The sequence below is a fragment of the Ambystoma mexicanum genome, chromosome 2p, assembly GCF_040938575.1.
Source record: "Ambystoma mexicanum isolate Mex_15411 chromosome 2p, UKY_AmexF1_1, whole genome shotgun sequence".
NCBI classification, from domain to species: Eukaryota; Metazoa; Chordata; class Amphibia; order Caudata; family Ambystomatidae; genus Ambystoma; species Ambystoma mexicanum.
The window spans coordinates 103,494,003-103,521,767 of record NC_090923.1 but is presented as its reverse complement, the minus strand read 5'-3'; the positions used below and the strand labels follow the sequence as shown (position 1 = coordinate 103,521,767).

The window sequence follows — 27,765 nt, the reverse complement described above, 5'->3', positions numbered from 1 at the left end:
GTGCTGGGGGTCTCTAAGGTAGAAGGGAGTTAGCACAATTTTGAGAATTCTCCCCAACAGGCAGCTAAAGCTGTCAGCAGACAAATTAGGTTATGGAGTTAAATGTATTTTGAACAGGTGGCTATGACTTTTAAAGGAAGTCCATGGCTGACAGATTTAATTTGATTCAATGAGGATGTTTAAGGACAGCATATTACTCTTTGGCTGCTATGTTGCCAAAAAACATTGCAGTCGACAGGGCTCAGTAAACGTGTGAACTACACTTCTTAGCATGGACTATTTTGAAAGTGAGGCCCATTTAGAAGAGCCCACTTTCTGGTCAGGGAAAAACAACATTTCAGCCAAAAAGACCAAAAAACTAAAAGATTGCAAACTATCGATGCCGGCATTCTTTTACAAGTACATTTTGTGATGTGTGATGTTTTAAGACGTTCAGAAAGCAATGCTCGCTTGATTAATGCACAAAACACATGTAGTACTTAAACGTATTCTGCAACTCACCACTCTGCCTGAGCATGATGCAGCATGTCTTCTATACTGTGCTTATCAGTCACAAAATGGATTCCAAACAGTCCAGTATCAGAATAGCGAGTGTTAAATGTCTGAAAACTTTGACATAGGTTAGACTCTGCTGCATATTTGGCCAGAGTACTTGAAAGGTTCTGGAAGGAAGCGACATGTAACACATTTACCAAAGTAAACATATCAAAAAGTAAAATAAGACTGCAGTTGTGAAACTGCTACGACACAAGATCTATAGTCCATGAAAAGCAGTAATTCAGCAATTGAAATGCAGCCAATTATAGTAAATGTTTTGTTGTCATTGGGGTGGGGGGGGGTCAGGTGTCAAAGGATGCCAGATGCAGTTCATATGCTAGATAACAGTCAGTTATCCAGGACGCAGAGTGCATGTTAAGAGTAAAAATCCTCAATACTCAAGTTAACCGAATGTCTGGATAAACAAGTGGCAAAGGCCAAAGAGGGTTCTTAGAATAGAGAGGAGAAGTAGAACAGAGGAGAAAGGCCAAGAGAAGAAAGATACACCCCCCAAGAAAGTAATGATGCTTGGCTTCACAAAAGCCCCTTCACCTGAATAGTAAAATTAGGATAGTCCTTTTGAGGCAAGTCGCACATTCCACAAAGCCACCTAGGAGCCATTGCTGGAAGTTCACCTCCAGTTCTGAGCCATATCAACAAATCATGGGTATACACAATGGGCGCAATAATTTTCCAGGAAATGTGACTGTCTTAGTGGGCAGTGCTAATGTATACATGGCTGCAAAATGTTGGTCTTGGGTTGATTAACCAATGTATTAAGACTTTTCATTTTCACATTCGTATCGAGCAGGTGCCTTTATAATTGGCGCACTGACTTTGGGGGTGGAGGGGGCGCAGTGGGGGGAAATTGACATGGCCAATTTTGAGTTAACGTTTGAAATGTATCTATGTTAGGAAATGCATTATTGCTGTTCTGTGTTGTAACTAAAATGCCAATAAAATTTGATTTTCATAAAATAAATGTATGTATTGCCAGATTGAACTTACTTTTTTCATACAAACTGTGCTAAGAACATAAGAGGGTTACAGTTCATGCATTAAGCCATTGCAGCTTCTGAAAACACAAGTCAGAGTTGACTGGTGTAGGTTTTCAGATGTAATTGAGGTGCACGAGCTGTACTGACAGTTGGTTAGGTGATTTTCATTTCAGTGATAAATCTTCCTGACCCGTTGTCAACCCTAGGACTTTGATGGACTGCGATTATTTTTCCCTTATGCCTCGTTGAGTGGGAATCTTTCACCTCCCACCTAGTCTTCTACTTTTAGGTTTCTCCATAGTGTGATTGGTGGTATAGCTTACTATAACTTTGGACTGACTGTAAAGTACTATGGCAGCACACTGCATTTTAAATGCAGTGGCTTCCGTTTAAATCCGAGTGTTGTCAGACACTGCTTCAGGATAGCTGTGGGGCGGCTTGACACGCTCAGTGTTCGTAGTTATGCTCTTTGTTCTGGCTATTTGGCTCTGACAGCTTGGCGGTTTTTAAAAAATGTTTTTTTTTTGTGATATTTATATAGTGCACCTGACTAAGCAAATTGCATCTGGGCACAGATTGAATCTACAATACTTTTTCCTGTGTGGAACCAGCACACCCCATTGTATGTGGAGTGCTGGGGGGTTACTTAGTAGCCCCTTTGTCTACTTACTGATGTAAAACAATGTAGGTTACCCTCACTACATTTAGTGGCTGTTGGCAGTGGTTTAATCTTCCTACTAATGTGCATTTTTACCGCAGGCTGAATCCTCAGCTGCAATATTGCACCCATGGGTGCCCATTTTGTCAAAATAGCCCGGGTCATCTTTTTTTCACCATTTCTTGCTTGTGAGGTCTTCGAGTTTTACTCTGTGCGCCAAACCAGGTTTAACCCTTTTGTTCATTTTGTCTTTGGCGGGATTCAATGCTCCAGTGTGACTGGCAGGGCAGGAAGCGAGTGAGGTGCCCGAAACTCCCAGTCCTTAGTCTCCTTGGTTACCTGAATGCACCCAGTGCTGATTGGCTGGCTGGCTTTCCTTGGAGGACAGCCACCCTGCTGTGTGAGTGACAGCTAGGCTGTGCATGAATGGGAGAAACCTGCATAAAAGGCAAGGTCTCTTGAACAGAAGGCAGATCGGACCACTGGAAGAAACATCTGAAGAAACTGGAAGAGAAGCTTGCTCTAACCTCTTGGACCCTTGAAGTGCACGGTGAAGCCCTACTGCAGTGCTGAAGCTCCAATTTTGCTAGACTGACTAGACTAGACTAGAGAAGCCCAGAACGGACGACTTCCCTTGGGTTGGCGGGACCAACTGACCCCAAGACAAACTTTACTGGAACCCCTCTACCTGCGGGCTGTACTTCCTTGCTGCTGCAAAGTGCCAGGGGTCAGAAACACCAGAAATGAGTGCATCCTCTTTAAGCCGGACCCGAGCTCCAGGAAGATCCAGAGGAACCTCCCAAAGCAGGACAACCCAAGCCTGAGCCATCACAACAGAGTGCTGGAACCCAGAAGCAAGGGGAGCCCCCCCCAAGTGTCCAAGAACCGCAGTAGTGCTATTGACCGGTAGCTGAAACCGCCAAGTGCTGCTGATTTATAAAGAGCCCAAAGCTGCCGCCGACCTTCAGAGTCCCCAGACGTCCTCCCTCTTGTCCCCATGACCGAGGAACCCAGGACCTGCAGGACTGCAACAGGAACAGAACCCAGCTGGATCCTCTTCTTCCAACCTAAGGTACAGTCTTGACTAAAGGGGTACTTAGCCTTTTGGTCTGTAGCTTGTTTGTTATCACTGGGGATTTACAGTAACTGCTTGCACCTTTGCCCTTCGCAAGCCTACAGCTTGTGGCCCTACAGGGATTAGTTAACATTGTGCAAAACATTTGCGTGATCTGAAGAAGTGTCTCAGCTCCATAGACATTGTGCAAAGTGACTTTGGCTGTCCTGGCTCCCTGCAGACTCTGACACATTTGTTTTAACTGTCCCTCCCTCATAGGTGGTGCATAAATTTAACATGTATTGCTGGGAAAGGTCCAACTAAACTTCATTGGAAAAGATTGGAAAGTATTCACATGTTTTTCCTTCCCTAACATTTTCCACAGCCTCAGTATTGCATTACGTGTAAAAAGGGTGCTAGCAATTGCTGTCTGGCTGTCTCGCTCATCTTAAATCTGAGGAAGTGTTGTGAAACAGCTCTGAAATCTCTCCACTGGCTCCCAGTGGACGCAAGGGTTAAATTCAAAACCCTCTGCATTGTCCACAAGGCTTTCTGGGGCCTGGGTCCAAAATACCTTCAGCTATCCCTCCGCAAATACCTCCCCTCTCGAGCTCTTCGCTCCTCTACCTCCAACTCACTCAGGGTCAGGCCTTTTTCTAAGAAACGAGCTGGGGGTAGATCGGTCTTCAGCTGGGGCCTCCCTCTGGAACAGCCTCCCTGCCACTCTAAAACTTGAGAACCATCTCCGGAAGCACCTCAAGACCTTCTTTTCTTCTGCCTTCGCTCCCCCTTCGCCCCGCTGGTCTGTTCTCTTGGCACCGTGCGCACCTGGCCACCCTCTGTCTTTTGGGCCCAGGTACCTTCTCATCCTGCCACCCTCCCGCACTGCCTCCGGGCCACCCCTTGCACTGGGGTCTGTATCTGTACCCATACAGCCCCCCCTTTTTCCTTCCTGCACTTATCAGACCTACCCTGTCTGCTGCCTTAAACCTAGCACTTGCAAATTGCTGGCTGCATTACCACTGTTTGTTGCCTTTATTATTTATTTATTGTCATTTATCTTTCTCCTCTGCTTCGCACTTTCCACCTCTCCCCCCCCTTCCATGCACTTTTCCCCTCCCCACCCTTCCCATGCACTTGCACGTTCTCAATGTCACTGGGCCTAGTAAGATCACTGTTTTGTTCTCCCCTGTTCCCCTCCCTTGCCTTGTCGCACTCTGAAACATTTGTGTACGAGCGCGATAGAAATAAAATATCAATCAAATGTATTTTTATTGTTATATATTGCCAGTTCTATTCTATTGCTTATTTAAAACCAAGCCTTAAATTATTGTACTTGAAAACCTCAGAGTATAAGTGTTATTTGAATACCGTCCTTTGTGAATCTCTACAGCTCACATTTACCACTCTTGAGATAAGTCTCGCTGCTCAGTCACTCTACCAACTTGTGTAGTACAGACCTATACCAATAGGTGGGTTACCCATTACCAAGAGGACCAGCGTAATTGTGCGTCTTCTACACAGCCCGCATTATACTTCAATCATCTGCCAAGCTTCACCGCAACGACAAGAATCAAGCCGTCGGAGACTTTTAATCGTGTTTTGCAATTTCCGCCATCATCTGCCACAAGGACGACTCCATACCAAGATGTCTGCCATATGATCTGCTGGCCCATATCTACCTGTTAGGCAGAAACCTGTGCAGTTCCCTTTGGGAACACTGCAAAAGATTTAGGACTACAGGTGTTACCAGTAAACCCACTTGGTAGCAGTCTGTACCACCCAGATTTACCTGGTAGCTGTGGCTGAGCAGTTAGACTTCTCTCAAGAAGAGTTAGGCAGTATGCAAAGTATACACAATAGGCACTCGGATGACAATGCATTACTTACCGTAAAAGCATTTCTGATGGTTGTATCTGCTTAGATTCACATGCTGTGCATAGGTCCGACATCCAGTGGTCACTGTGGAGTATTGCATTTTGTTTTTCGTAGTCGAAAAGGGGACGTCGACAAGGCGTGTCTGTAACACTATCCCTATAGTGACGTGCGTTGTACCCACAATCCCTCACGCATCGAGGTCCCTCTGTTTGTATTTTTTCTGCCCTGAGGGAGCCTTCTATACGTGAGTGAGTACAGAAAAGAGAGAGATGTAGAAAGGTGTCTATGTTCCTTCCATCCGAGCGGGGAGGAAGGGTGGGCGCATGTGAATCTAAGCAGATATAACCATCAGAAATGCTTTTACGGTAAGTAATGCCTTGTCATCTGATGTTTGTTAATCTGCTTAGAATCACATGCTGTGCATAGACTAGCGAGCAGTACCCGGAGTTGGCGGTGGGTTATGAGAAGGAACAGTAGAGAAAAGATGTCTTAATACTGCCTGTCCCACCTGGGAGTCAGATCTAGAGTGTGCATCTAGACAGTAGTGTTTTGTAAAGGTGTGCACAGAACTCCAGGTAGCCGCTTTGCAGATGGACTCAAGGGGAACATTTGCAATGAACGCTATGGAAGCCCCAGTGCCTCGAGTGGAATGTGCTCTTGGCTTGAAGGGTAGTTCTCTCTTAGCAAGAGAGAAACAGAGAGTGATGCATTGAACAATCCATCTAGATATAGTGGACTTTGAAACTGCATCTCCTTCTCTTCCTGCTGCCACCGAGACAAAGAACTGATTAGTCTTTCTCAGTGGTCTGGTTCTTTCCATGTAGAACATGACAGCTCTGCGTACATCTAGTGTATGCAGACTTTTTTCTCCCAAGCTGGAAGGGTTTTGAAAGAACGTTGGTAGTTCTATTGACTGGTTTACATGGAATTTCGAGATGAATTTTGGTGCAAACCTTGGATGTGTGCGTAAAACACCTTATCCTTGTGAACTGTTACGAAGGGGTCTAGAACAGAAAGAGTCTGTAGTTCACTTACTCTCCTAATGGAGGTGATAGCTATTAGGAAAGCAGTCTTAAGAGTGAGGTCTTTAAGAGTTGCCTTGTGCATGGGTTCAAAAGGAGGGCCCATGAGTCCAGAAAGTACCACATTTAAGTCTCATCCGGGAGCTGGGTTAGCTATCGGAGGGTGTATTCTCTTTACCCCCTCCATGAAGGCCTTGATAACTGGTATCTTCCACCACAACACTTTAAGTTGGGAAGTGGTGTATCCAGAAAGTGCCGCTAGGTGGACTTTAATGGAATTGAACACTAGACCTGAATCCAGTAAATGGGTCAAGTACAGAACAATGTTAGTGGGAGAGCAGTCAACCGGGTTGATGCTCTTACCTCTACACCAGATGACAAATCATTTCCACTTGCTAGAATAGCAGTGGCGAGTATTAGGTTTTCTGGCTTCCCTGAAGATGTCCATACATCTCTGCGGGAGTTGTAGATGTCCAAATTCTATGATCTCAGGAGCCAGGCTGCTATGTTCATGGCCTGAGGGCATGGATGCAGTCGTGTGACAGCATGTTGTACGGGCAGGGAAGTTTCACTGGGGGAGATAGGGACATCTCCATCAAGTGAGCGAACCATGGCTGCCGGGCCCACATTGGGGCCACTAGTATCATGGTAACCTGCTCCTGGTGCATCTTGTGCACCACTTTGTTGAGAAGGGGAGTCGGGGGAAAGGCGTAAACAAATTTCCCTGACCATTGAATCGACAGACCGTTCCCCTTGGACTGGTTCTGGGGGTACCTGGAGGCGTAACTTTGGCATTGTGAGTTCTCCAGAGTTGCGAACAGGTCTATATCCGGGAATCCCCATTGCGTGAAGATGTCTAAGGGGAAGTCTCTGCTGAGTTCATCTGCTAGCATATTGAGTTCCCCTGGTACGTGTTGTGACAGTAGGAACATGTGTTTGAGAGCCCACTTCCATATATTCTGGGACAGCTTGGACAGTCCTGGAGAGTGGGTGCCCCCCTGCTTGTTGATGATGTACATGGCTGTGGTGCTGTCTGTAAGGACCATCACTGTCTTCCCTTGTAGGTGTTCCTGGAAGGCTTTTAGTGCTTTGAACACCGCCAGTAGCTCCAGTAGGTTTATGTGCTTGGATGCTACGTTCGGAGTCCACACTCCGTGAGCAGTCTGATGGGATAGGTGAGCCCCCCCCAATCCTGTGAGGGATGCGTCCGTGGTTAGAGTGGCCTCCACCGCGGGTGTGGCAAAGGGTTTCCCTATTATCAGGTTTTCCTTTGTCCACCACCGTAGCGAGAGAACCAAGGCTTGCGAGACCATCACTAGATCGTCCCATTGTCCACTGGCCTGACACCACTGGCTGTTGAGCCACTCTTGCATTGGGCGCATGCGCGCGTGAGGTACCAAATAAATACACGACACCATCATTCCTAGCAATCGCATCGCTTTGTGCACCGTCACGACCTGCCACATATTGGGGGATCTGAAACAGCATGTTTTGGACCCTCTCGGAGGGGAAGACGAGGCCGTCCTTTGTTCGAATTAGAGCCCCTAGGAATTGTTCGACTTGGCTGGGGTCTAAGCTGGACTTCTTCTCGTTGATGGAGAAGCCCAGTTGGAACAAAAGGTCTAGAGTCTTTTGGGTGTTTGAGAAGCATGTCTCGTAAGAATCCCCTGTTATGAGCCAGTCGTCGACGTAAGGGTATACTGGGATGGATAACGTGCGCAGGTGGGCCGCTGCCACTGCCAGTACTTTCGTGGATACCCTTGGTGCAGATGCTATGCCGAAGGGTAGCACTCTGAACTGGTAGTGTTTGCCCTCTATCATGAACTGAGGTATTTTCTGTGCGCTGGCAACATTAAAATATGAAAGTAAGCATCTTTCATGTCCAGTGTTGTCATGTAATCTCCCTGTGATAGCAGTGGGATCACTTCCTGTAAGGTCACCATACAAAACTTTTGGGGTTTAACAAACCTGTTCGCTGGGCGCAGATCTAATACATGGCGCATGGTTAGATCCTTTTTGGGTACAAGGAAGTACACTGAATAAATACTTTCCATTACCTGAGATAGAGGCACAACCTCTATGGCTCCTTTTTCCAGTAGTTGGTCCACTTCTTGGAGAAGGATGGCGAGGTGTTCTGGTGTCATGCGGCGTCCCCTCGGGGGTCTGTATGTTGGGGAACTCTTGAACTCTATACAGTAGCCACGGGCTACGGTGAAAAGTAGCCAGCGGTCCGATGTTATTCCCTCCCATGCTAGAAGAAAGGATGTTAACCGGCCACCGACCGGCGTTGCATGGGAGGGGACGCAAATATTCGCGTCGCTTGGTGGTGTTGTTGGCTTGGGAGCCTCTGGGGGTGGAACCCCGGCCTCTTCCCTTGCCACGACGTTGACCCCTCTGATTGTACTGGCTATTACTTTGGTAGTTGCCTAAAACCTAAATGGCGTCCTCTCCATAGCTGATTGTGATAAGTGTGACTACGACCTCGAAAGAGAGGGAGGGGGAAAGAGAAAGGCATTCTTGAAGAAAAGAAAGACCACACTCTCCCTACTGCGTATGGCCGGCGAGGCCAGGCCACGTGTTCGGCAGCACCGAAGGATCTCCTCCGCTCGTCCTTCCGTCGAAGATCTTACTCGGCGGAGAAATGGCTCTGCGTCGAGGGAGGGATCTATGTTATTGATATTAATAACAAACTACCAAAGGTTGAAGAAAACTATTTGGCAATGTCTCTCGAGGAGCTCCGCATAAAGGCGACCAGTAGCTGGGCGGAAAAAAACAATCTGAGGGACCTCAACGCGTGAGGGATTGTGGGTACAACTGTCGGGGGGAAATTCTGCCGGGGTCGGCCGGGCCGTCCGCAGACCTCCGGGCAGGGAGGCCCCAACTCCTCCCGTATATCCCAGATGAGATAGAGTATGAGACACACACAAGGAGCAAGGTGACTCTGCTGTTTATTTATACAAAACGGCAGGGATGGGTCAAGGAGCGTACGCGTTCGTCCTGACACACACAATCGTGGGGCTCGCAGGCCCTTTTTACTGCATTATGACGCGCTACTTGCGTCACTTCAAAAAGTTAACAAAAAACCTATCGCCACTCTTAATTGGTTGCTCGAGTGGTAGGGTTAGTATAGTACACATATAGAGAATGATATTAGTGGACAAGGTGTAGTCAGGTGGTATATCTGGGTTGTCCCTACGATTAGATACATAAGAATTGTTACATGAAGACTCCTGAGGATTGGCTAATGTTACTGACGTCTGAGATAAGGGCCCCATGTTCTGATTGGTGCACCCGTGAGCTTCCCAGCCTGGGACCACCGTTGTTCCCAGCTCTCGGTGTACCTGTGATTGCAACAACATTTCAATATGGGTACGTGCAGACAATGTGAGGATTTATTCATAGGTGGAAGACTGGCCGCTCCCACTGTAGCAGATGTCCATTGAGCCTTTCAAGTGTATTGGCCTGTGTCTCGTAGCGAGGGACCCAGATGCCTTTTTCTCCTGGGCTTTGGCATCTCGTCAGGTTCGGCTTGGTCACGTGGGGAGGGACCGTGAAAGAGGCAGAATTCTGCACAATTAATATTGCTTTTTCTACTGCGCGTCTGGTTTAATTTGCCTGCGTGACTTTAACGTTGGTGCGCGGAGTGCGAGGTTGCAACATCGTGCCTTTGATGATTTGTTCTTGGAATGTGAGTTTGCAACATTACGACCTTGGCTGGTTGCTCCACTGGGTTCTTTCTGCAGGATCAGCAACCTGACTCGTGTTTTGTTAATGTCCACAGGAGCTCTTGGTTGAGGCCTACTTGGGCCTGGTGCATAATTAGTCCGTTTGGTGCATAGGTGCTTTTAGGTTATAATAGCATATATTTCCATGACCAGTATCGTGTTTCCATTATACCTCTATGGTGGTAATGGGTTTCAAGAGAAGCGTGAGCAAGCGTTATAACTGAGCTCATGATGCGTCTTGCGTTTCTGCATTCTGAAAGCCTATGTAAAAATAATAAAGATGCACGTCCGTGAATATGCCTGTCGCCTACGTCAGAGCACTGAGTATGTTCTTCGTGTAGATTGGTGTGGAAATGTTCAGTGTGTATATTTGTACAGAAGTGCTTCCCGTTGTCTAGGTCGTCATGGCATCTCTAACGACGTGTGGATTTTAGTCTAGCTGATCCGAACCGCAGGTGTCGGCATGGCCAGTGCGGGCTGTTGGGCAGGCAGATGGACACATCCGTATGTTCCTGTACCAGGGTACCTGGTCGTCTGGTAAATGGACAAACTCTTCTCGCGGCGGGTGTCTGGGCCGTGATCCTCTAGGCCAAGCGCGAGAGGTGAAGGACGGGAGCCTGGTCTTCCATTCTCCCACTTCACAACGCACGTCACTATAGGGATAGTGTTACAGACACGCCTTGTCGACGTCCCCTTTTCGACTACAAAAAACACACTGTTTGAAACACTCCAGCACTCTTATTGTAAAACACTCTAAACACAGTTACTATTATCATATATACAACCCTTGTTCCTTATTAGAGAAGTCTGTTAACACCACTTATTTCCATACAGAGGTGAGCGCTTAACTATAGATGGCACTCCAATAAGTTTGTGAGGGAGGGAAAAAGACAGATTATGGAAAGGTACACCACTAGATTTAGGAACACTATCAGCAAGGCAGAAGAGCAAAAGTCACTTGTGAGCCAAAGTCCATAGGCTGAGCCCACTCTGAGAGCAGAGCACAAATGCGCCCAAGATCACACAGTTACACTAGGCTTAAAAAGTCTTGCAGAGTTTAGAGAGGCTCAGAAAAGTTCAGCCAGGGTGTCCCAGGCTAACACAGGTTCGAAAGCCGGGGGCTAAATCTACTCCGTACAGTCTGTGGCAAGGGAAGCCGGGCGGGACACAGTACCTTAAGTGGGAAGGATCCTCCAGCGGTGGCAGTTGTTCCTTGCAGCGGGTGCAAGTCTCGTCGTCGTCCAGGGGAAGAGAAGATCTCGACTTGGAGGAAAGATGAAGGTGGTTGCACTGCCAAGGCAGAAACCAGCCGCGGAGTTTTCCGGTTAAAGGTATTACTCTTTTATTCGCGGTCGTGGTAAAACGTGGTATCCGACTGCCGGGGTGCTTGGCACAGGCAAGGCGGCCACGAGATACATCGGGAAGGCGAAAAGACGGTGAAACTGGTTATCCCCACCAGTCAAAGGAAGAAGACTCTCCAGCGGGAGATCTCTGTCGTTGGGAAAAGTGGTGAGACAGTCCAGCAGGGCTCCAGCGGTGGTGTCGTGGCAGGTCGGCTCAGCTTCTCCCTCGTCGGATTCTTAGGTCCTGTGGCGACTTCTGAAGTTCCAGTCCCCAAAGCCCTGCTTTTATGCAGAAAACCTCCATTCACTCGGCCTAGCTGTCACTCAAACATGCTAAGTGGTGAGCCGGCCGGCTCACCACTTGGGCCAATCAGGATGGAGTGCGACTTGAGTTGCCTAGGCAACTCAGCCCAGGGTGCCTAAATCCCCCTCCACCCTTCCTAAGTAAACCAGACAGAGTGGCACCAATTTGGAGGGCTTCTGTGGAGAAGCCCGCCAAAAAGTGGGACAAAGGGCTCGACTTGGGTTGGAGTCACAGAAGAGAACACAAACGCCATTTTAGAACCGAGTTTTGGCAAAAAATACCAACCGGAGAATTAATATTAATTAAATAAACCGGCGGTATGTTCGAGGCTATCGTAATTAAAGATAATAGCCTCGAACAATGGGAAAATCCCATAGAGAAATATTTGCGGTTGAATTTAAAAAGTAGTATCCACTGCCACCAGCTAAAACTGGATCGGGGGGGGGGGGGGGGGACGGAGACGTGCCCTCTCGACTAACAGACCCCGGGGCAATCTAATTGCCCCAGCCAGTACGTCCACAATATGATGGTTTGTACTGCTTCTGTTTATTGACTTTACTAGTCTTAAATTCTAGTGACTTTACAGACCCTGGGAGTCAGTCCCAGGGTATGGAGTCACTATGACACCCCTGTGTTACTGCACTGAGGGTGCTGTGTAACACATTACAAAAACACATGAAGCCCTATGGAGTAAAAGACTCCATAGCCCATTAAACACATCTACAGTCAAAGAAACACTCAAATCATGTCCCAGAGTGAGGGTAAAAGAGTCTCACTCTTGGGAGGAGAAATAAATAAACCCCAAAAATCCAGCAAAACTGCTGGGGGACTCCCTAGGTTAGGAAATTCAGCCTAAACAGAGAATTCTCCCTAACACTACCATCAGTAGCCGTCAGCTGGCCTGAGACTGCAAGCAGATTGGCTCCAGCTGCCTTCTTCACCCTATCCCGACACGCTGGTAGGCAAGCGCTGTTAAGCAGAATTGCATGCAGTATCCTCTGGGACCAATACACACAATTAGGAATATAGGTGTTAGCCTAACCAACCTTTGGTACAAGTCTGTGCCACACAGTTTTTGGTAGCGAGCTGAGTAGCCAGGCTTATCTCAGGAGTGAATGTGAGCAGTAGGAACAAGTTACTTACCTGTAACTGTTGTTCTCCAGCATGGGTCTGGCATGGATTCACATGCTCATGAATATTCCCCGTCGTCAGGCTGGGAATCCTCGGTAAAGAAAAAACCAGTATCAGTTTCGTTTCTGATCTGTCTTTCGTAGTAATAACCAATCACTGGTCTCTGCGTCATACTGACCACAGCCAATGACTGCCCTCTACCTAAGCACCGCCTCTGGCAGCCATCTTCAGATTTGGAAGCACGTGAAGTGGCAGTATGACCAAGTGAAGAGCCGCAGAGGGGTAGGCGGGAGGGTTCGCATGTGAATCCATGCCAGACCCATGCTGGAGAACAACAGTTAAAGGTAAGTAACTTGTTCCTTCTCCAGCATGGGGTCTGGCATGGATTCACATGCTCATGAATAAAGAATACATAGCAGTACACACATGCACAACCACGGGAGGTGGCAAAGGCTCAACATTAAGCATCACATAAACTCAACATTAAGCATCTTACCTCCTCACCAGGCTCACCTCAGGCTAACAGGTTGCGCAGCACTGCTTGGCCGACCCTGGACTCCTCCCTGGAATCCCGGTCGACGCAGTAGAATTTCGTGAAGGTGTGCGTCGACCTCCACGTAGCAGCCCTGCATATGTCCAGCAGGGGCACACCAGATAGGAACGCCGTGGTCGCTGCGATCGCTCTGGTGGAATGGGCTCTCGGACGGCCAGGCAGCGGTCGGTTTGCCAACCGATGACAGTACATGATACAGCCGGAGAGCCATCTGGAAATGGAAGCCTTCTAGAGAGCCTTCCCCTGATTGACAGGTCCAAAGTTCACAAAGAGTTGTGACGTCTTCCGAAAACACTTCGTGCGGTCTACGTAGAACTTCAGCGCTCTAGCCACATCCAGCGAGTGCAAAGTCCTCTCAGCCGGCGACGAAGGCGACGGGAAGAACACAGGCAACACCAAGGGTTCGTTGAGATGGAAGTCCGACGGCACCTTGGGCATGAAGGAGGGGTGCATCCTGAGCGCTACCCTCGTGTCGTGGAAAGTCAAGTACGGGGCCTTGCAGGAAAGGGCCTGGATCTCTCCCACTCGTCGTGCGGAGGTGATGGCCACAAGAAAAGCTGTTTTCCACGATAGAAACTTCAACGGGGCCGAGTGCAGAGGCTCGAACGGAGGTCCCATGAGCTTGGTCAGCACCACGTTGAGCTCCCACGCCGGGGCCGGGGCCTTCACCGGCGGGAACGATCTGAACAGTCCCTTCATGAACTCTTTCACCAGACGATGAGACCACAAGGACGTCCGCCCCGTGGTTCTGGTGTATCGGGAGATCGCAGCAAGATGAATCTTGATGGACGCGTGTGCCAGACCAGCTTTGGCCAGCGTCAGCAGGTACGGCAGTACTTGGGGAGCCGTAATCCGTAGAGGGTTAATCTTCTGTGCGTGGCACCAGACAGAGAACCTCTTCCATTTGTGTCCGTAGCATTTAAGAGTCGAGGACGCCCTGGCCTTTGCAAGAACCTCTCTGCAATCGGCCGGTATGTCGTATCCTCCAAACTCTAGCGCTGCAGGAGCCAGGCCTGCAAGTTCAGCGACTTCGGGTCGTGGTGGAGGATGGCGCCTCCTTCCCCGGAGAGTAGATCCGCGTCCGCCGGCAGCTTGATCGGCGGGGACGCTGACAAGTCCAGAAGGTCCGGGAACCATATCTGCCTCGGCCACGCAGGTGCGACGAGGATCATCCTGCACCGTGACCTCTTGAGCTGGTTGACGAGCCGGATTAGCAGAGGCAAGGGAGGGAACGCGTAGAGGAACAGGCCCTCCCAGGGGAACGAGAAAGCATCGCCCATGCTCCTCGTCTGGGGAAACCTGCTGGCGAACCTCCGGCACTTGGTGTTCGTCGCCGTCGCGAACAGGTCGATCTGGGGTGTGCCCCACCGTCGGAAGAGGCGATCCACCAGATCCTGCCGTAGTTCCCACTCGTGGCACGAGCGCAGCTCCCTGCTCAGTGAGTCGGCGATGGTGTTTTTTATCCCTGCCAGATGAAACGGCACCAGAAAAATCCCTTGGGCGACGGCCCAATGCCACAGGTCCTGCGCCTCCTTGGACAGCGCTGGGGACCTGGTTCCGCCCTGTTTCCTGATGTAAAACATGGTGGTGGTGTTGTCGGTGAAGATCCTCACCACCTTGCCCTTGAGGGACGGAAGGAAGGACCTGAGGGCCCAAAACACTGCACGGAGCTCCAGGACGTTGATATGCAGGGACTTCTCCGTCGGGAGCCAGAGTCCCCTTGCGTGCAGATTTTCGGTGTGCGCTCCCCACCCTTCCAGGGAGGCATCCGTGGTCACAGTCTCCTGGTGGGCTGGGGTCTGGAAGTCCATGCCGCCGTCAGATGCGCGCGGGTGCCCCACCACCGTATCGCTCGTCGGAAACTCTCGTCGAGCTTGATCCTTTCCTCGAAGCTGCCCGTCGTCTGGATCCAGCGCGCATCCAGGAATTCTTGCAACGGGCGCATCCGGAGCCTGCACATGGGAATGAGGTAGATGCAGGAAGACATCATCCCGAGGAGGGACTTGATGGACCTCACCTTGGCCGCGTCGGCCACCAACATCCGTTGCACCTTGCCCAAGATGGTCCTGGTCCTCTCCTCCGACGGGGAGGCCAGAAGGGACACTGTGTCGAGCCTCGCTCCCAGAAACAGTGCGACTTGCGCGGGCACCAGGTGGGATTTGGCGTAGTTCACGGAGAATCCCAGGTCCGTGAGGAGTTGGACGGTCCTTGCCGTGTGGACCACGGCGAGCTCCCTCGTCTTGGCGCGGATGAGCCAGTCGTCCAGGTAGGGGTAGACGTGAATCCCCTCGCGGCGCAGCTGCGCCGCCACCGGTGCGAGGCACTTGGTGAATACCCTGGGTGCCGACCGTAGTCCGAAGGGAAGGGCTTTGAACTGGTAATGACGCCCTTGGACCACGAATCCGAGGAATTTTCGGTGCCCCTTTAGGATGGGAATGTGGAAGTAGGCATCCTCCAAATCCAACGACGATAGGAAGTCTCCTTCCTCCAGCTGACCCAGGACGTGCTGGAGGGTGACCATCCGGAACTTCTGCGCCTTGATGAACTTGTTCAGACGTCGCAGGTCTAGGATGGGGCGCCATCCTCCCGTCTTCTTCTTCACGAGGAAGTATCGCGAGTAGACTCCGGAGCCCCGAAGCCTCTTTGGGACGAGTTCAATGGCGCCCTTTCTGAGCATCGCCTTTACCTCCAGGAGAAGTTGAGGGACGTGAAGTTCTTTCCTGGCCACGGGGGGGACGCGCGGGCACCTTCTTTGAAACTCGAGCGCGTGGCCCCGGGCCAGGGCGTCCAGCACCCAACGGTCGATGGAGATGGACTCCCACACGCTGACGAAGCCCGCCAGCCGGCCTCCCACCGGGGTGCTTCGGTGGGGGCCCGACCCCACGGCCGGTTCAATCCTGCTTGGACGCGGCCTTGCCGCCTTGACCTCCTTGGCGACGACGGCGGGGTCCGCTAGACTTGCCTCGTCCTCTGTAGGCCTCTTGCGACGACGAGCGGGCGCTTGACGGTAGGAAGCGAAACCGCCGCCGGAACCTTTGGAGGCGCCCTTGCCTCCGCCGCTCCGAAAGGGCGTTCGTCGTTGCTGCAGGACTCCAAGGGCCCTGGCCGTCTCAGTATCCGCCTTGATGGCCTGAAGGGAATCGTCCACTGTCTTCCCAAACAGGTTGTTCCCGTCGAAGGGCATGTCCAGGACTCTGGTCTGGACGTCCTGCCGAAAGTCTGTAGCTTTGAGCCATCCACGACGTCGAAGGCAAACGCCGTTGCCCAGCTGGCGGAACCCAGTGTCGGCGATGTCCGTCGCCACGGTGATGGCGTGGTCCGACGCCACCTCACCTTCCTGCAGGATCTCAAGGGCCTCCGCCCTCTTGTCGTCCGGCAGAAAATCCAGCAGGGGAGCTATCTTGTACCAGAGCTCCCTGTCGTAGGCTGCGCCCGGAGGCATAGGGGGGCCGTGTCCGGGACCCGGTACTTTTTATCGTACCGGTCTCTTCTAGCTGGCGTCGTGGAAGGGTTCTTGAGGAGGGAAAGGCCCTCATCCCAAATGTCGTCCAACAGAGGCACTGCGAGGACCGTCTTCCTCTTGGCCTCGCGCCGCTGATAAAGGAAGCCTTCCTTTTTCTTCTCCTCAGGGCAGAGTTGGAAAAGCTCGGAAGCCCTGGAGATCATGGAGTGGAAAGATCCGATCTCGTCGGGCGGAGAAGCCCTGGTGGGAGGCGACGACGGAAAATCCTCGTCGTATGCCTCGTCGTCCGTACCCGTCGCTGCCGTGTCAGTCCCCGTATCATCCCCTCGGGTGGACGGGGAGGAGGACTGGACGGGGCGCGACGGTTGAAAAGGAGGTGGTGGATGGATCCTTCTTTTCTTGGTAGGGGGAACACCAGAAGGTCCCGGTTCTGGATCCCCCGACGGGAGAGGTTCCTCCGTCGGTAACGGTAGCCTCGTCCTTATCTCGGAGCATAAGGACTGTATGGCCAACAAAATGGCCGCCGAGTTGTCTTGTGGCGCTGGCAGAGGGGAATCCGACGGGCGAGCAGGGGCCCCGTCGGTATCCTCGACGATGTCGTCGTCGTCACCTGCGTCGGGGTCCATTCCGACGGGCTGGCCTTCTTCCACGCCTAGGCCGTGGCTTAAGACCTCGATCAGCTCCTCTTCTGAGGTTGAGGCCGAATCTACGACGACGCCCTGCCCCCCCTTCTTCCCCACGGAGGGTTTCACGGGGGTCCTATCGATGGGCACAAAGGAAGACTCCCTCCGCGGAGGCAGGGAGATTCTGGGCCCTGAGGTCGCCACCACTGGTGTAGCCCCCACAGGCTGAGCCAGGGCCGCCGCGACCGTTTCGATAGAGGGCTTGGTCGGATGGATCAAGGCCTTCACCACCTTAGGTGCGCTCACCGCCTTATCCTTGAGGGAGGGGGCACTGCCACGCTCCTCCTCTGCCTTAGAGCTCGACCGGGGCCTCTCCAGGAGCTTCGCCGGGTGCTCGGCCTTCCTCTTACCCGACCCAGAGCGTTGGCTCGTGGTTGATGGTGCCGGGGAGGGTGCGCCCTGCCTGGCGCCCATAGAGCCCGACCGTTCGGCGCTCCCGGTGCCAGCGGACTCGCGGTGCTTGGCCTTATGTTGGGCCCCCGTCGCCGGGGCGCCCTCAAAGGTCTTAGAAGACCGCTCGGATTTCTTCTTCTTCTCGCCAGACGGGCTCTTACCCTCCAGCCAGTTGGCGAGACGTTGATGGCGGTCCTTCATGGTCCGTTCCGACATGTTGCCGCAAAACGCACAGTCCTTCTCCACGTGCGTCTTGTCCTCATGAAGGCAGTAAAGGCAGAAAGAGTGTTCGTCCTCCTTGAAGACGTTCTGCAGCTGGCATCCAGGGCAGACCCTGAACAGCTTTCCGGGCGTCGAGCTTCCCTTCTCCTGGGCCATCTCCGAGACCGGGCCTGAGAAGCTTCTGGAGTCCTCCGAAGCGTAGCTCGACGAAATCTTCACCCTTGAGGGGCACAGATGAATCCGACACGGGTCCCCGTTGATCGGATGTAGGATCGGTGGAGCTTGAGGCTCTTTTGACCGAAAGAATCGAAGTTTTTTTGTGAAAAAGCGCGAAAAAAGCACTAACGCTCGAGAGCAATAGCACGAGGATCCCAACACATGAACGTGCGGTAAAAATCTGAAGATGGCTGCCAGAGGCGGTGCTTAGGTAGAGGGCAGTCATTGGCTGTGGTCAGTATGACGCAGAGACCAGTGATTGGTTATTACTACGAAAGACAGATCAGAAACGAAACTGATACTGGTTTTTTCTTTACCGAGGATTCCCAGCCTGACGACGGGGAATATTCATGAGCATGTGAATCCATGCCAGACCCCATGCTGGAGAACAAGTAGTTACACAGAGACTTTCAATCACAGTGATTCAAGTAAAGACTTCTACTCCAGGTTTCTTGGTAAAACACTAATTTATTACACCATCATTTAGAAAACATTTCACTAGCAGAAGACAAATTATATACCAATACAAAAGATTGAGAGTTTGAGCTCCACTGAAATAGGAGCCAAATGACAGTTCAGTTACTTAGAAGTGAGCAAAAGGGGCAAGGTAAGTAGAAAAGATCACATACTTGTTAGACAGCGCAAATAGTTTCAGTTCACCAGAGGAGTTCAATTCAAGTCAATAGGCCAGGCCAAAGTCAATGGGCTAGTGTTCTGGATAGGAAAGAGCAGTTCATCTTCCTAGAGTGCAGGAGGGGTTACCTAGTATCCCGTGTCTAGAAACTCATGTAGCAGTCAAATGCTACCATTTTCTATCGAAATGGCTGGTGGCAGTGGTTTTACAACTACCATGATTTTTCCCGACTGCGAACACCAGTAGCTAAAAGTTGAGGGAGACATGTTTTTCAAGATGGCGCCTTGTTTAAACAAATCCTGGTCTTTTTGACATTTATTTTTGGAAAGGTCTTTCTATGGTTGGTCTCTGCGCGCCAAACTAGGTTTGGCCCCTTTGTTTCTATGCCTTTGGCGGGCTTCAGGACTGAAGACCGCCTCTGGCATCTGAGTGTCTGGGGTGGGCAGGAAGTGAGGGAGGTGCCCGAAACTCCCTGTGCTTAGTCTCCTTGGAGACCCAAATGCACTCTGGTGTGATTGACCTGCTGGGTGAGTGGCAGTTAGGCTGGAATGAAAGGGAGAAAACTGCTTAAAAGGCGAGTCTCTTGGACTGGAAAGCAGAGTTGACCACTGGAATGAAAGAACCGAAGACGAGCTGGAAGAGGACGGCTGCTGCAACTCCTGGACAATTGGTTTGCCCGGTGAAGCCCTGCTGCAGGTTCCAATTACCATGTTTATCGACAGAGAAGCCCCTTCAAGGATGACTTCCTTGATTTGGTGGGACAATAAACTCTTAAGCCACCTGGATACCATTCTCTGAGCTGGTTAGGATTAACCAGGGGGAAGACACCAGCTTTTGTGCTTGATGGCAGCTACTCGATCCAAGTGACTCAATTTTGCCAGCGTTTTTCGACAATCCCGTAGAGTGCAGGAGTCCCCCAACGTCCTCTCTCTTGTCCTCACGACTGAGTCTCAGGAACAGTGAGATCGCAGGAACTGCCAGGGACCAACGTCTTCTGCTGCCTCTTGTTTTTCATATTAAGGTACTGTGCCAACCGGATTGAGAGAACTTACCTCTCGCGGTGAAAGCTCGTGGAACTTTCCCAACTTGCAGGCCTAATCAGCTTGTGACCCAACAAATGATTCTTTTTCGTACAAACTACTTCTGAGAACATTGGCAAACAGTTTACTACAAGAACTGCTCTTTACTATCCAAAACACTAGTCCATTGACTTTGGCCTATTGAACTGAATAGAGTCCTCTTGTGAACTGAAACTATTTGCAGTGCCTAAGAAAGTATTTGCGATATTCTTTTAACTTGTGCCTTTTTACTCCCATTCAAAGTAACTGAAATGCCATTTTGCTCCTATTTCAGGGTGGCCTAATTTACTCAGAAACGTATTGGTTTGGTATTGAAGTATATTTGTGTATATTATTAAGTTGCCTCCTTCTAGTGAAGGTTTTCTAAATTATTGTGTAATAAATGTTTTACCAAGAAACCTTGAGTGTAAGTGTCTACTTGAACCACTGATGGTAAGACCTCGGTGTAACCTCTTGTACTGCCCACATTACCTATTTAGATAAGCCTGGCTGCTCAGCTCGCTACCACAAACTGTAGTACAGACTTACACCAAAGGTTGGTTTTTGCTTACACCTGTAGTCCTAATTGTATGTGGTGGTCCCAGAGGGCACTGCATGCAGTTCTGCCTAACATGCTGGATCAGTCTTATGATTAATGCAGCAAATCTCGATAGAAAGGCATGCAGCCATTACCTTATAGGAATAGGCTTCTCTATCCAATGTTGCCCATTTTAAGGGCTGCCTGGTAATATGCATATAATGGCCATGATCTGTATTGGTATTCTCGCCATAAGAGACTGACACTTAGGCAATGCTCTTCTTTTGAGAGTCTGTAAAAACTGCCAACTGACCGCATACACTATAAAATAGTCAATTGTAGAATTGCACCTAGTTACGAAATGTGTAATGCCCCAGTTTATCTGCTGGCAGTCTTCCATTTATGGATCGCAGGATGCGATTGGCTAGGTGCACCAGAAGCATATCCCCTGCTCTGTTTGATAACCCAATCATAGCCTGCTGTGTTATATTCAGCGCCATGTCTACCTTTGTTACATCCAATGTAGACCATTGCTGAGCTTTACATTGAAGTCGCACCCCACAATTACAAAAGGGTTCATAAAGCATTCGGGAAATTAATCATTACTTCTACTGTCCAAACAATTCCGCTGAGGGACTGTCGGGGCCCGAATGTCTGCTGCGAGGCATTATAAAGATAGCCCTTGCCCCACACCCTTCACATCATATTGTGTAGAGATTCTGTTCCCCATTTCTTCCCCGAGCTCTGAATAGACGGAACATGATACCCATGGAAATTAGGGACTTGTATAAGGTCTTCTGAAAAAGTAAGACTGTCAGATATATATTCAATACATTCAGGATCCCCAAGCTTTGATTTGAAACCTGCTATATTCCAGGATAGCACTTTCAACTCCCTGCCACCACGGCATGCTATGTTAGACATCCCCCCACTGTCGCAAATGGCTGTACACTTTGGTATAGAATGGGTGCTTAGCCTGGACTGACATTTCAAGTTTTGCCAAGCTACATAAAGCTCTCCCCAGAGCTGAGGGGGCCATGTCCATAATTTCAGTCGATCCCAAGAGCCTTGTGTTGCTGATCTTAGCCCCATGCTCCATATGCAGATCAGTTCCGGCGAGTTTTCCTGCTTTGATCTTTTGCACAAGCGTCGGGCGATACCAAGGTTTGTGGAGATGGCATTGTTTTGGACCCTTATCCATGACCTCAATGCCAATTGAACATTTCATGCTTGTTCCAGAATACATTGCGAATACCGGCATCTGAAAACGTCACTTACGCTACAGCCTCAACAATACAGACAAAATACGAGTCACATCTGATTGGAGTTCCCAATAATGCCCAGTTGTTGCCTCAGTACTTTGTCTAATCTTCTCCTGCAAGCGTTTTGTTGCCATGAAAGCAGCTCTTCAAGGTACAGATTAAATAATTCTTTCTTCAGCCATCCAATTGGTCTGCCCGGGTAAAATATTCCAGGATTCTGCTTTCCTTTCCTTGTAGCATCACAGTTGGACACACTGTTGCTATTATAAGATGTAGGTTCGGGATTTAACTGTCAACCTGGTGTTTTGCTTTACACAAGCAGAAGGTGGACACTTGTGGTTCACTGCCCAACAGTAGACAGGTCAGGATAAGGCACGGATGCAGGAAAGTCTGTTCCAGAGGATTTCACAACTATAGACTTCAGAGTTAGAAGAGTCTTCGCAGAAGGCTCCCTAGAGTTGCTCCTGGGCAAATGGTGTGGGTGAACTCCCAACTACATGAATCACTAACCTAGCCACACAGGAGCGACAAGACTAAGTATTACCCTCAGGTACACAGTACTTCAGCAATGAAGAGCTTGCACACTATTGCTTAACTATGCAGCAGCACAAGATCCGGTTTCTGAATTCTTGGTCATGGTGATGAAAGCAAGGACACTGGATGGGAACTTGCAGCAAGTCGATGGACAAGGCTCACACCAAAGGATTCTTTGGTGCTTCTCACATCTATATGGATTTGGCGCCCTTTTCAAGGTACCAAATGTGGAACGATAGTCTGATCGATCGCGCACTCCGGTGAGGGGAGTTCGAGTGGAATCTTGCTTCCGAAGGTCCAACAGCAGTCGACTGAAGTTTCAGCGACATTCATTCACTGGAAGACGTTGCACAACAGCACTTGAACTGGGGGTCTCAGGGTATTGGCTATTTGCAGCCAAAAAGGTCACAGCTCATCGCGGGATGGCTCGAATTGCAGGTCTTCCTAAGAGTGATTGGTCCCACCAGCATAAGTCAGAGTAGTCTTCTTCAGGACTCCTCTGAAACATGGAAGTGATAGGCAGCGGTTACAGAGCAGGCATCGCCAGTCGCTGGAATCCGCTACAGCAGTCTTTTCTTTGTCCTCATTGGATTCAGCTCAGTGGTCGAATTACCTGCAGCTTCCAGATCCAGGCCATTTGTCAAAAAACCCAGCCAATCGGCACACATGCTACTTTCAAACTTTTGGGGGTTGCTGTCCTTCCGGGACAGCCAGCCTCCCAGTTAGGACTGGTTCCAGGCAGGCATGCTAGAAGACAAAGGGCTGCAGAATTTCAGACAGGTCCCTCATTTCTTGTATTCAGACGCACTACTCCCCCCCCTCCTCCCCACTCTCTGCTACACGGCACCAGAGCTGGAGCTCCTGGACCTGATCCCGACCTGCAGGAGCAGGGGGAACCCAGCACCAAGGCTTCTTCCCTAAATGCCTTAATTTAGGTGAGCGCTGTGACCGAGCGCCGCCTCGACGGTTTTTTTTAAACATTTCTTGCTGCATTTGCATCAGTAGCCGATGCGCTTCATTGCCCAAGCAAGGGTAGGGCAATCCGCTGCCTATTTACAGCCCCACGCTGCCTGAAAACGAAGTTCGCCATTGAAGTACATGAGGTACTTCATTACTTAAAAATGGACGACCGATTCCTGATGCCTGCCTGACCTACTGAGGCCTGAGCAAGCCCGCCTGATTGGCTGCCCCTGCCTACTTGTCCTCTGATTGGGCGACGGCAGGTGAAGCCGGCCCACTTCATTCAAGGCCCACTGCTAACAAGGCCATCTCCTGTTTCCATGCCTGTTACCTGCCTACTCTGCCCGAAGCCCTGGTTCTCCCACACACGACTGCCAAGGTAACTCTGCTTTACAGCTTACTGTACCACATTGACATTATCTGCTTTGTCCCTGCTACAAATTTACATGAACTTCGCTGCAAATGACTCCTTGCACCAAGCTATCTCAACTTTGCAGTGCACTTTAAACCCACTCGTGCACTGCCGCCTTTCTGGTGCCCAACTTGAGTACCTTTAGCCCACCTTTGTTACCTAGATGAGTACCCATGCACGCTAGTTCTACTGTTATGCCTTGTGATGATTCGAATTTAGGTGCTGCCATGTGTACTGTAGCATGTCTCTGATGCCCAACGCTAGATACTGCCCTGTGCATATTAGTTTAATTGTGCTACCTTGTGATGCCCGGTGATTCGAATTTAGGTGCTGCCATGTGTATTGTAGCCTGCCTCTTGCCTGTATTGTAGATGCCTAAACTTAGATGTCGCCCTGTGCATTCCAGCTTAATTGTGCCTTGTGACGCCCCTCTGAAGTATAGACATACTAGCCCTGACTAAAACTGTCAAACCGTGGTGCTAAAGCATCAGCATAATTGTATCTCAGGCCCTACTGGGTCAGCCCAATATACTTGTCACTGTGTACTCTTACCAAACATGCGTACTATCCAGACCTGCCTTCTATTTACATCCTGGTCCTTAGCCTGGACTATTCTAACCATCACCACAATAATGGCCCTCACCAACCTCACCCCCTGCAACCTGCAAGAGAGAAACTTGCGACTTGGAGCTAGGCTACCACGACTTTATGACATCAAAAATAAAAGAACTACTCCACCTGTACCTACACATACCTCTACCGCCATTAAGCCCAACCTCCTAGCCTCAGCGATGATAAATCGTCCCGAACCACAAGATGACCTATACTACAAACAGAGGAGACCCAACCACCTTAATCCCGGATCTGCTAAAGACACCATCACTACTCCTACATTATCAGGAGCCCTTTTTAATGCTAGGTCTCTTATAGCACACAATACTGAAATAGCTGATATACTGGCTATGGATAACTTGGATATCCTTGCTGTTTCTGAAACTTGGCTCCATGATGCAGCCGGCCCGGCCCTCATGACTGCCATACCGGACAACTACAACATCTTAAGAGTCGACCGGCCTAACACTAGAGGCGGCGGCCTGGCCATCATAATCAAAACGCAGCTAGCTGCTAGACTCACCCCACACCCAGCAATCACATCGTGCAAAGTTCTCTCAGCTAAAATACCCAGCTCAAACAATAGCACACTAACAATACTTCTAGTGTACAGACCACCATGCCCTCTAGGCAATTTTGAGGAAGCCCCATCTAGTCTCCTCACAAATATCATTAAAGACACCACCCAGCTCCTTTTACTAGGTGACTTTAACCTGGGCTTTAATGACGTTGAAGACAAAGAAGCCCAATCTATCCAATCCATTTTAAGTCAATCATGACATTACCGAAATGTCCTAGCTCCTGCACCCTCCATTTCAACGAACTGAAAAACGACTCCCACTACTCCTACCAGCTCTCACCACCAGCTCCATTGAATCCAACCCTAGCGACTTAGTTGAGTCATTTAACAATTCTATGGCCAAAGCGCTAGACTTGATTGCCCCTATCAAACTTCATAAAAGTAAACGTGAAGCTCACCTTAACTCCTGGTTCATTCCCCAACTCAAAAAAATGCGCATCCAAAAACGCAAACTTCAAGCTATCTGGAGGCATACCCCTTCTGCTGACAATAAAACTACACTTGCCAACTTTGCTAAAAAAGTTACAAGAAGGCAATAAGTCAAACTAAAAAAGATTCATTTAATGATCGAATCAGTAAAGCCAATTCGAATTCCAAAGAGCTCTTCACTATTCTCAGAATTGGAAAATCCAATTGCCCCTACAGACAATGTCCCCAAGGACAAATCCTGGTGCACTAGCATCCAAAATGCCCTAGCAAATAAAATATAGATGGCAACATAATCAAGGTGGCAACTGAGGTAAAAGCCCTAGGCTTTTACATTGATTCCACTCCATCCCTCAAAAATACAACCCTTCAATCTAAAATTGCTAAGAAAAAAGCCTCCTTGAGTCCTAGCGAAACTCATACCACCCCACAGAAAGAAATACCGAGCACAACCATCCAAACTAACTGTAAACCCTTCAGATTCACTAATATCTCCATATTGGAAACTGAAAAGGTCATTCTATCCCTTAAAACATCGAACTGCCAAGGCGACAGCTGCCCTGCGCAAATCAAGGACGCAGCCAGAGATTTAGCACCCTTCACCTCGAAACGTAACGCCTCTTTCAATGCGAGTACTGTACCTACCAACCTTAAAGAATCCTGGGTACTGCCCCTACTCAAAAAACAGACACTTGACCCAGCAATCCCCACTAATTATAGGCCCATTACTACGGTCCCATTTCTCCTTAAAATCATCGATAGAGTAGCCTACCTCCAAATCCAAAATTACTTGAGACACCAACTATTAGGCTCACGGCAATCTGGCTTCAGACCACTTCACGGTACTGAAACGGCCCCTATTGACCTCAAGACACAAATCGACGAGTTGAAGGATAAAGGTACTACAGCTATGCTGCTCCTCCTTGACCCATCAGCGGCCTTTGACCTGGTGGATCATGCAGTATTATGCAACCACTTAGCGTCTGCTGCCAGTTTCTCAAGTGAAGCTATAGCATGGGTACAATCCGTCCTAGCTAACCGTACGATGAGTGTTCTCTCCCGTAGCGGCAGCGGACCCAATCCATATCACGTGTGGCGTCCCACAAGGCTCATGTGTCTCCCCGACAATGTATAATATATTTACTAAGCCACTCTTCGGCAAACTTGACAGATTAGGGGTAACCTACACTAATTATGCGGACGATACGCAGATTCTCATACCACTATCTGGCAACTTTGTCGAAGACACAGCTCTAGTAAACAAAATGTACCTCATTCAGGCATGGATGGCCTCCCACGGCCGCTGTCTAAATGATGACAAAACTGAGATACTGATCTTGGGTTCCGACTCCAACCTAAAAAAACAGAGTCCCAATTATAGCAACTTCAACATAGATGGCAACATAATCAAGGTGGCAACTGAGGTAAAAGCCCTAGGCTTTTACCTTGATTCCACTCCATCCCTCAGAAAATAAGGTAACTCCTTGGCATCGTCTACAGCGTACACCTGTAAATTAATCAGAACCTGCAGACCGTACCTTTCCAAAACTAACTGCATCCAAAACTAACTGCATCACACTAATGTATTAGTAATGTCCAAGCTGGACTATTGCAATGCCCTCTATGCAGGAGCCAATAAAACCATCATAAATAAAATGCAAATCCTTCAAAATAAAGCTCTTAGAGCAGCTCTCGACATACCCCGCAGAGAACATATATCCAACATCAGGAAAGACCACCACTGGCTCAAAATTGACAGAATCCTTCTCAAGACACTATCGCTCACCCACAAAGGGCTCAACAACTCAGCACCCCCCTACATCTCGCCAAACTGACCAGAAAATCGTCCAGACACCACACTAGGGCTACTAACCACCTCCGGCTTGAAACCCCTAGATTTAGACGATCCAAAGCGGGCGGAGCTAGCTTCCCAGGCGTGTAACACATTGCCTCCAGCACTAAGGGCTAACCTACCCTATACCAACTTCCGATGTAAGGTAAAAAACTGGCTCTGGTCCAACGACAACTAATACGGCCATGATACTCCTGAAACCTAGTCCATGACTTTTCTGTGCTTACCCTTTTACCTTTTTGTATACTCCTTCAACACAGTAATATGTTAGCTTTTCATCTCCAATTGTTTGTATTGACATGTATGTACTGTATTGATATGCTTCTTATTCCCTGTATGCAACCCAATCTTAAGTAACCTTGTACCTGCTGCGCCCGGCTACCCCTGGGTTTTTTGTGCACATTATCAAATAATAAACAAAACAAACAAAACAAAAACTAGAGTCAGAGCAGCCTACACAAAGGGTTCCTGCCGAAGACTGAAATCAAACCAGGACTGCCCCCACCTCCCAGGATGGCAGAAGAACGATCAAGAAAGGAAAAGCAAACTAAAAATGGTAAAAAAAAAATTAAAAAGCCACAATTCTAGATGAATGGTGACTGTTCTGTGCAGTTCCGCAGCTGGTTTGACAGCCAGAGAGTAAAAATCAAACAAAAGTCAGTAGAACACATCCACTTGCCACCAGCCACAATTGTAAACTTGTCATTAACTGAAATG

The 27,765-nt window shown here is 49.4% G+C and overlaps 1 protein-coding gene across 1 annotated transcript in view; it reads right to left on the bottom strand.

The window, feature by feature from the left end:
- The window catches only part of UQCRC1 (ubiquinol-cytochrome c reductase core protein 1), a 159,524-nt gene that overhangs the window by 29,834 nt on the left and 101,925 nt on the right, over positions 1-27,765 (bottom strand). Inside the window, exon 9 of the mRNA XM_069643343.1 lies at positions 502-662. Within this exon, the coding sequence (XP_069499444.1) occupies positions 502-662 (161 nt within the window). The remainder of the gene's footprint in view (positions 1-501; positions 663-27,765) is intronic.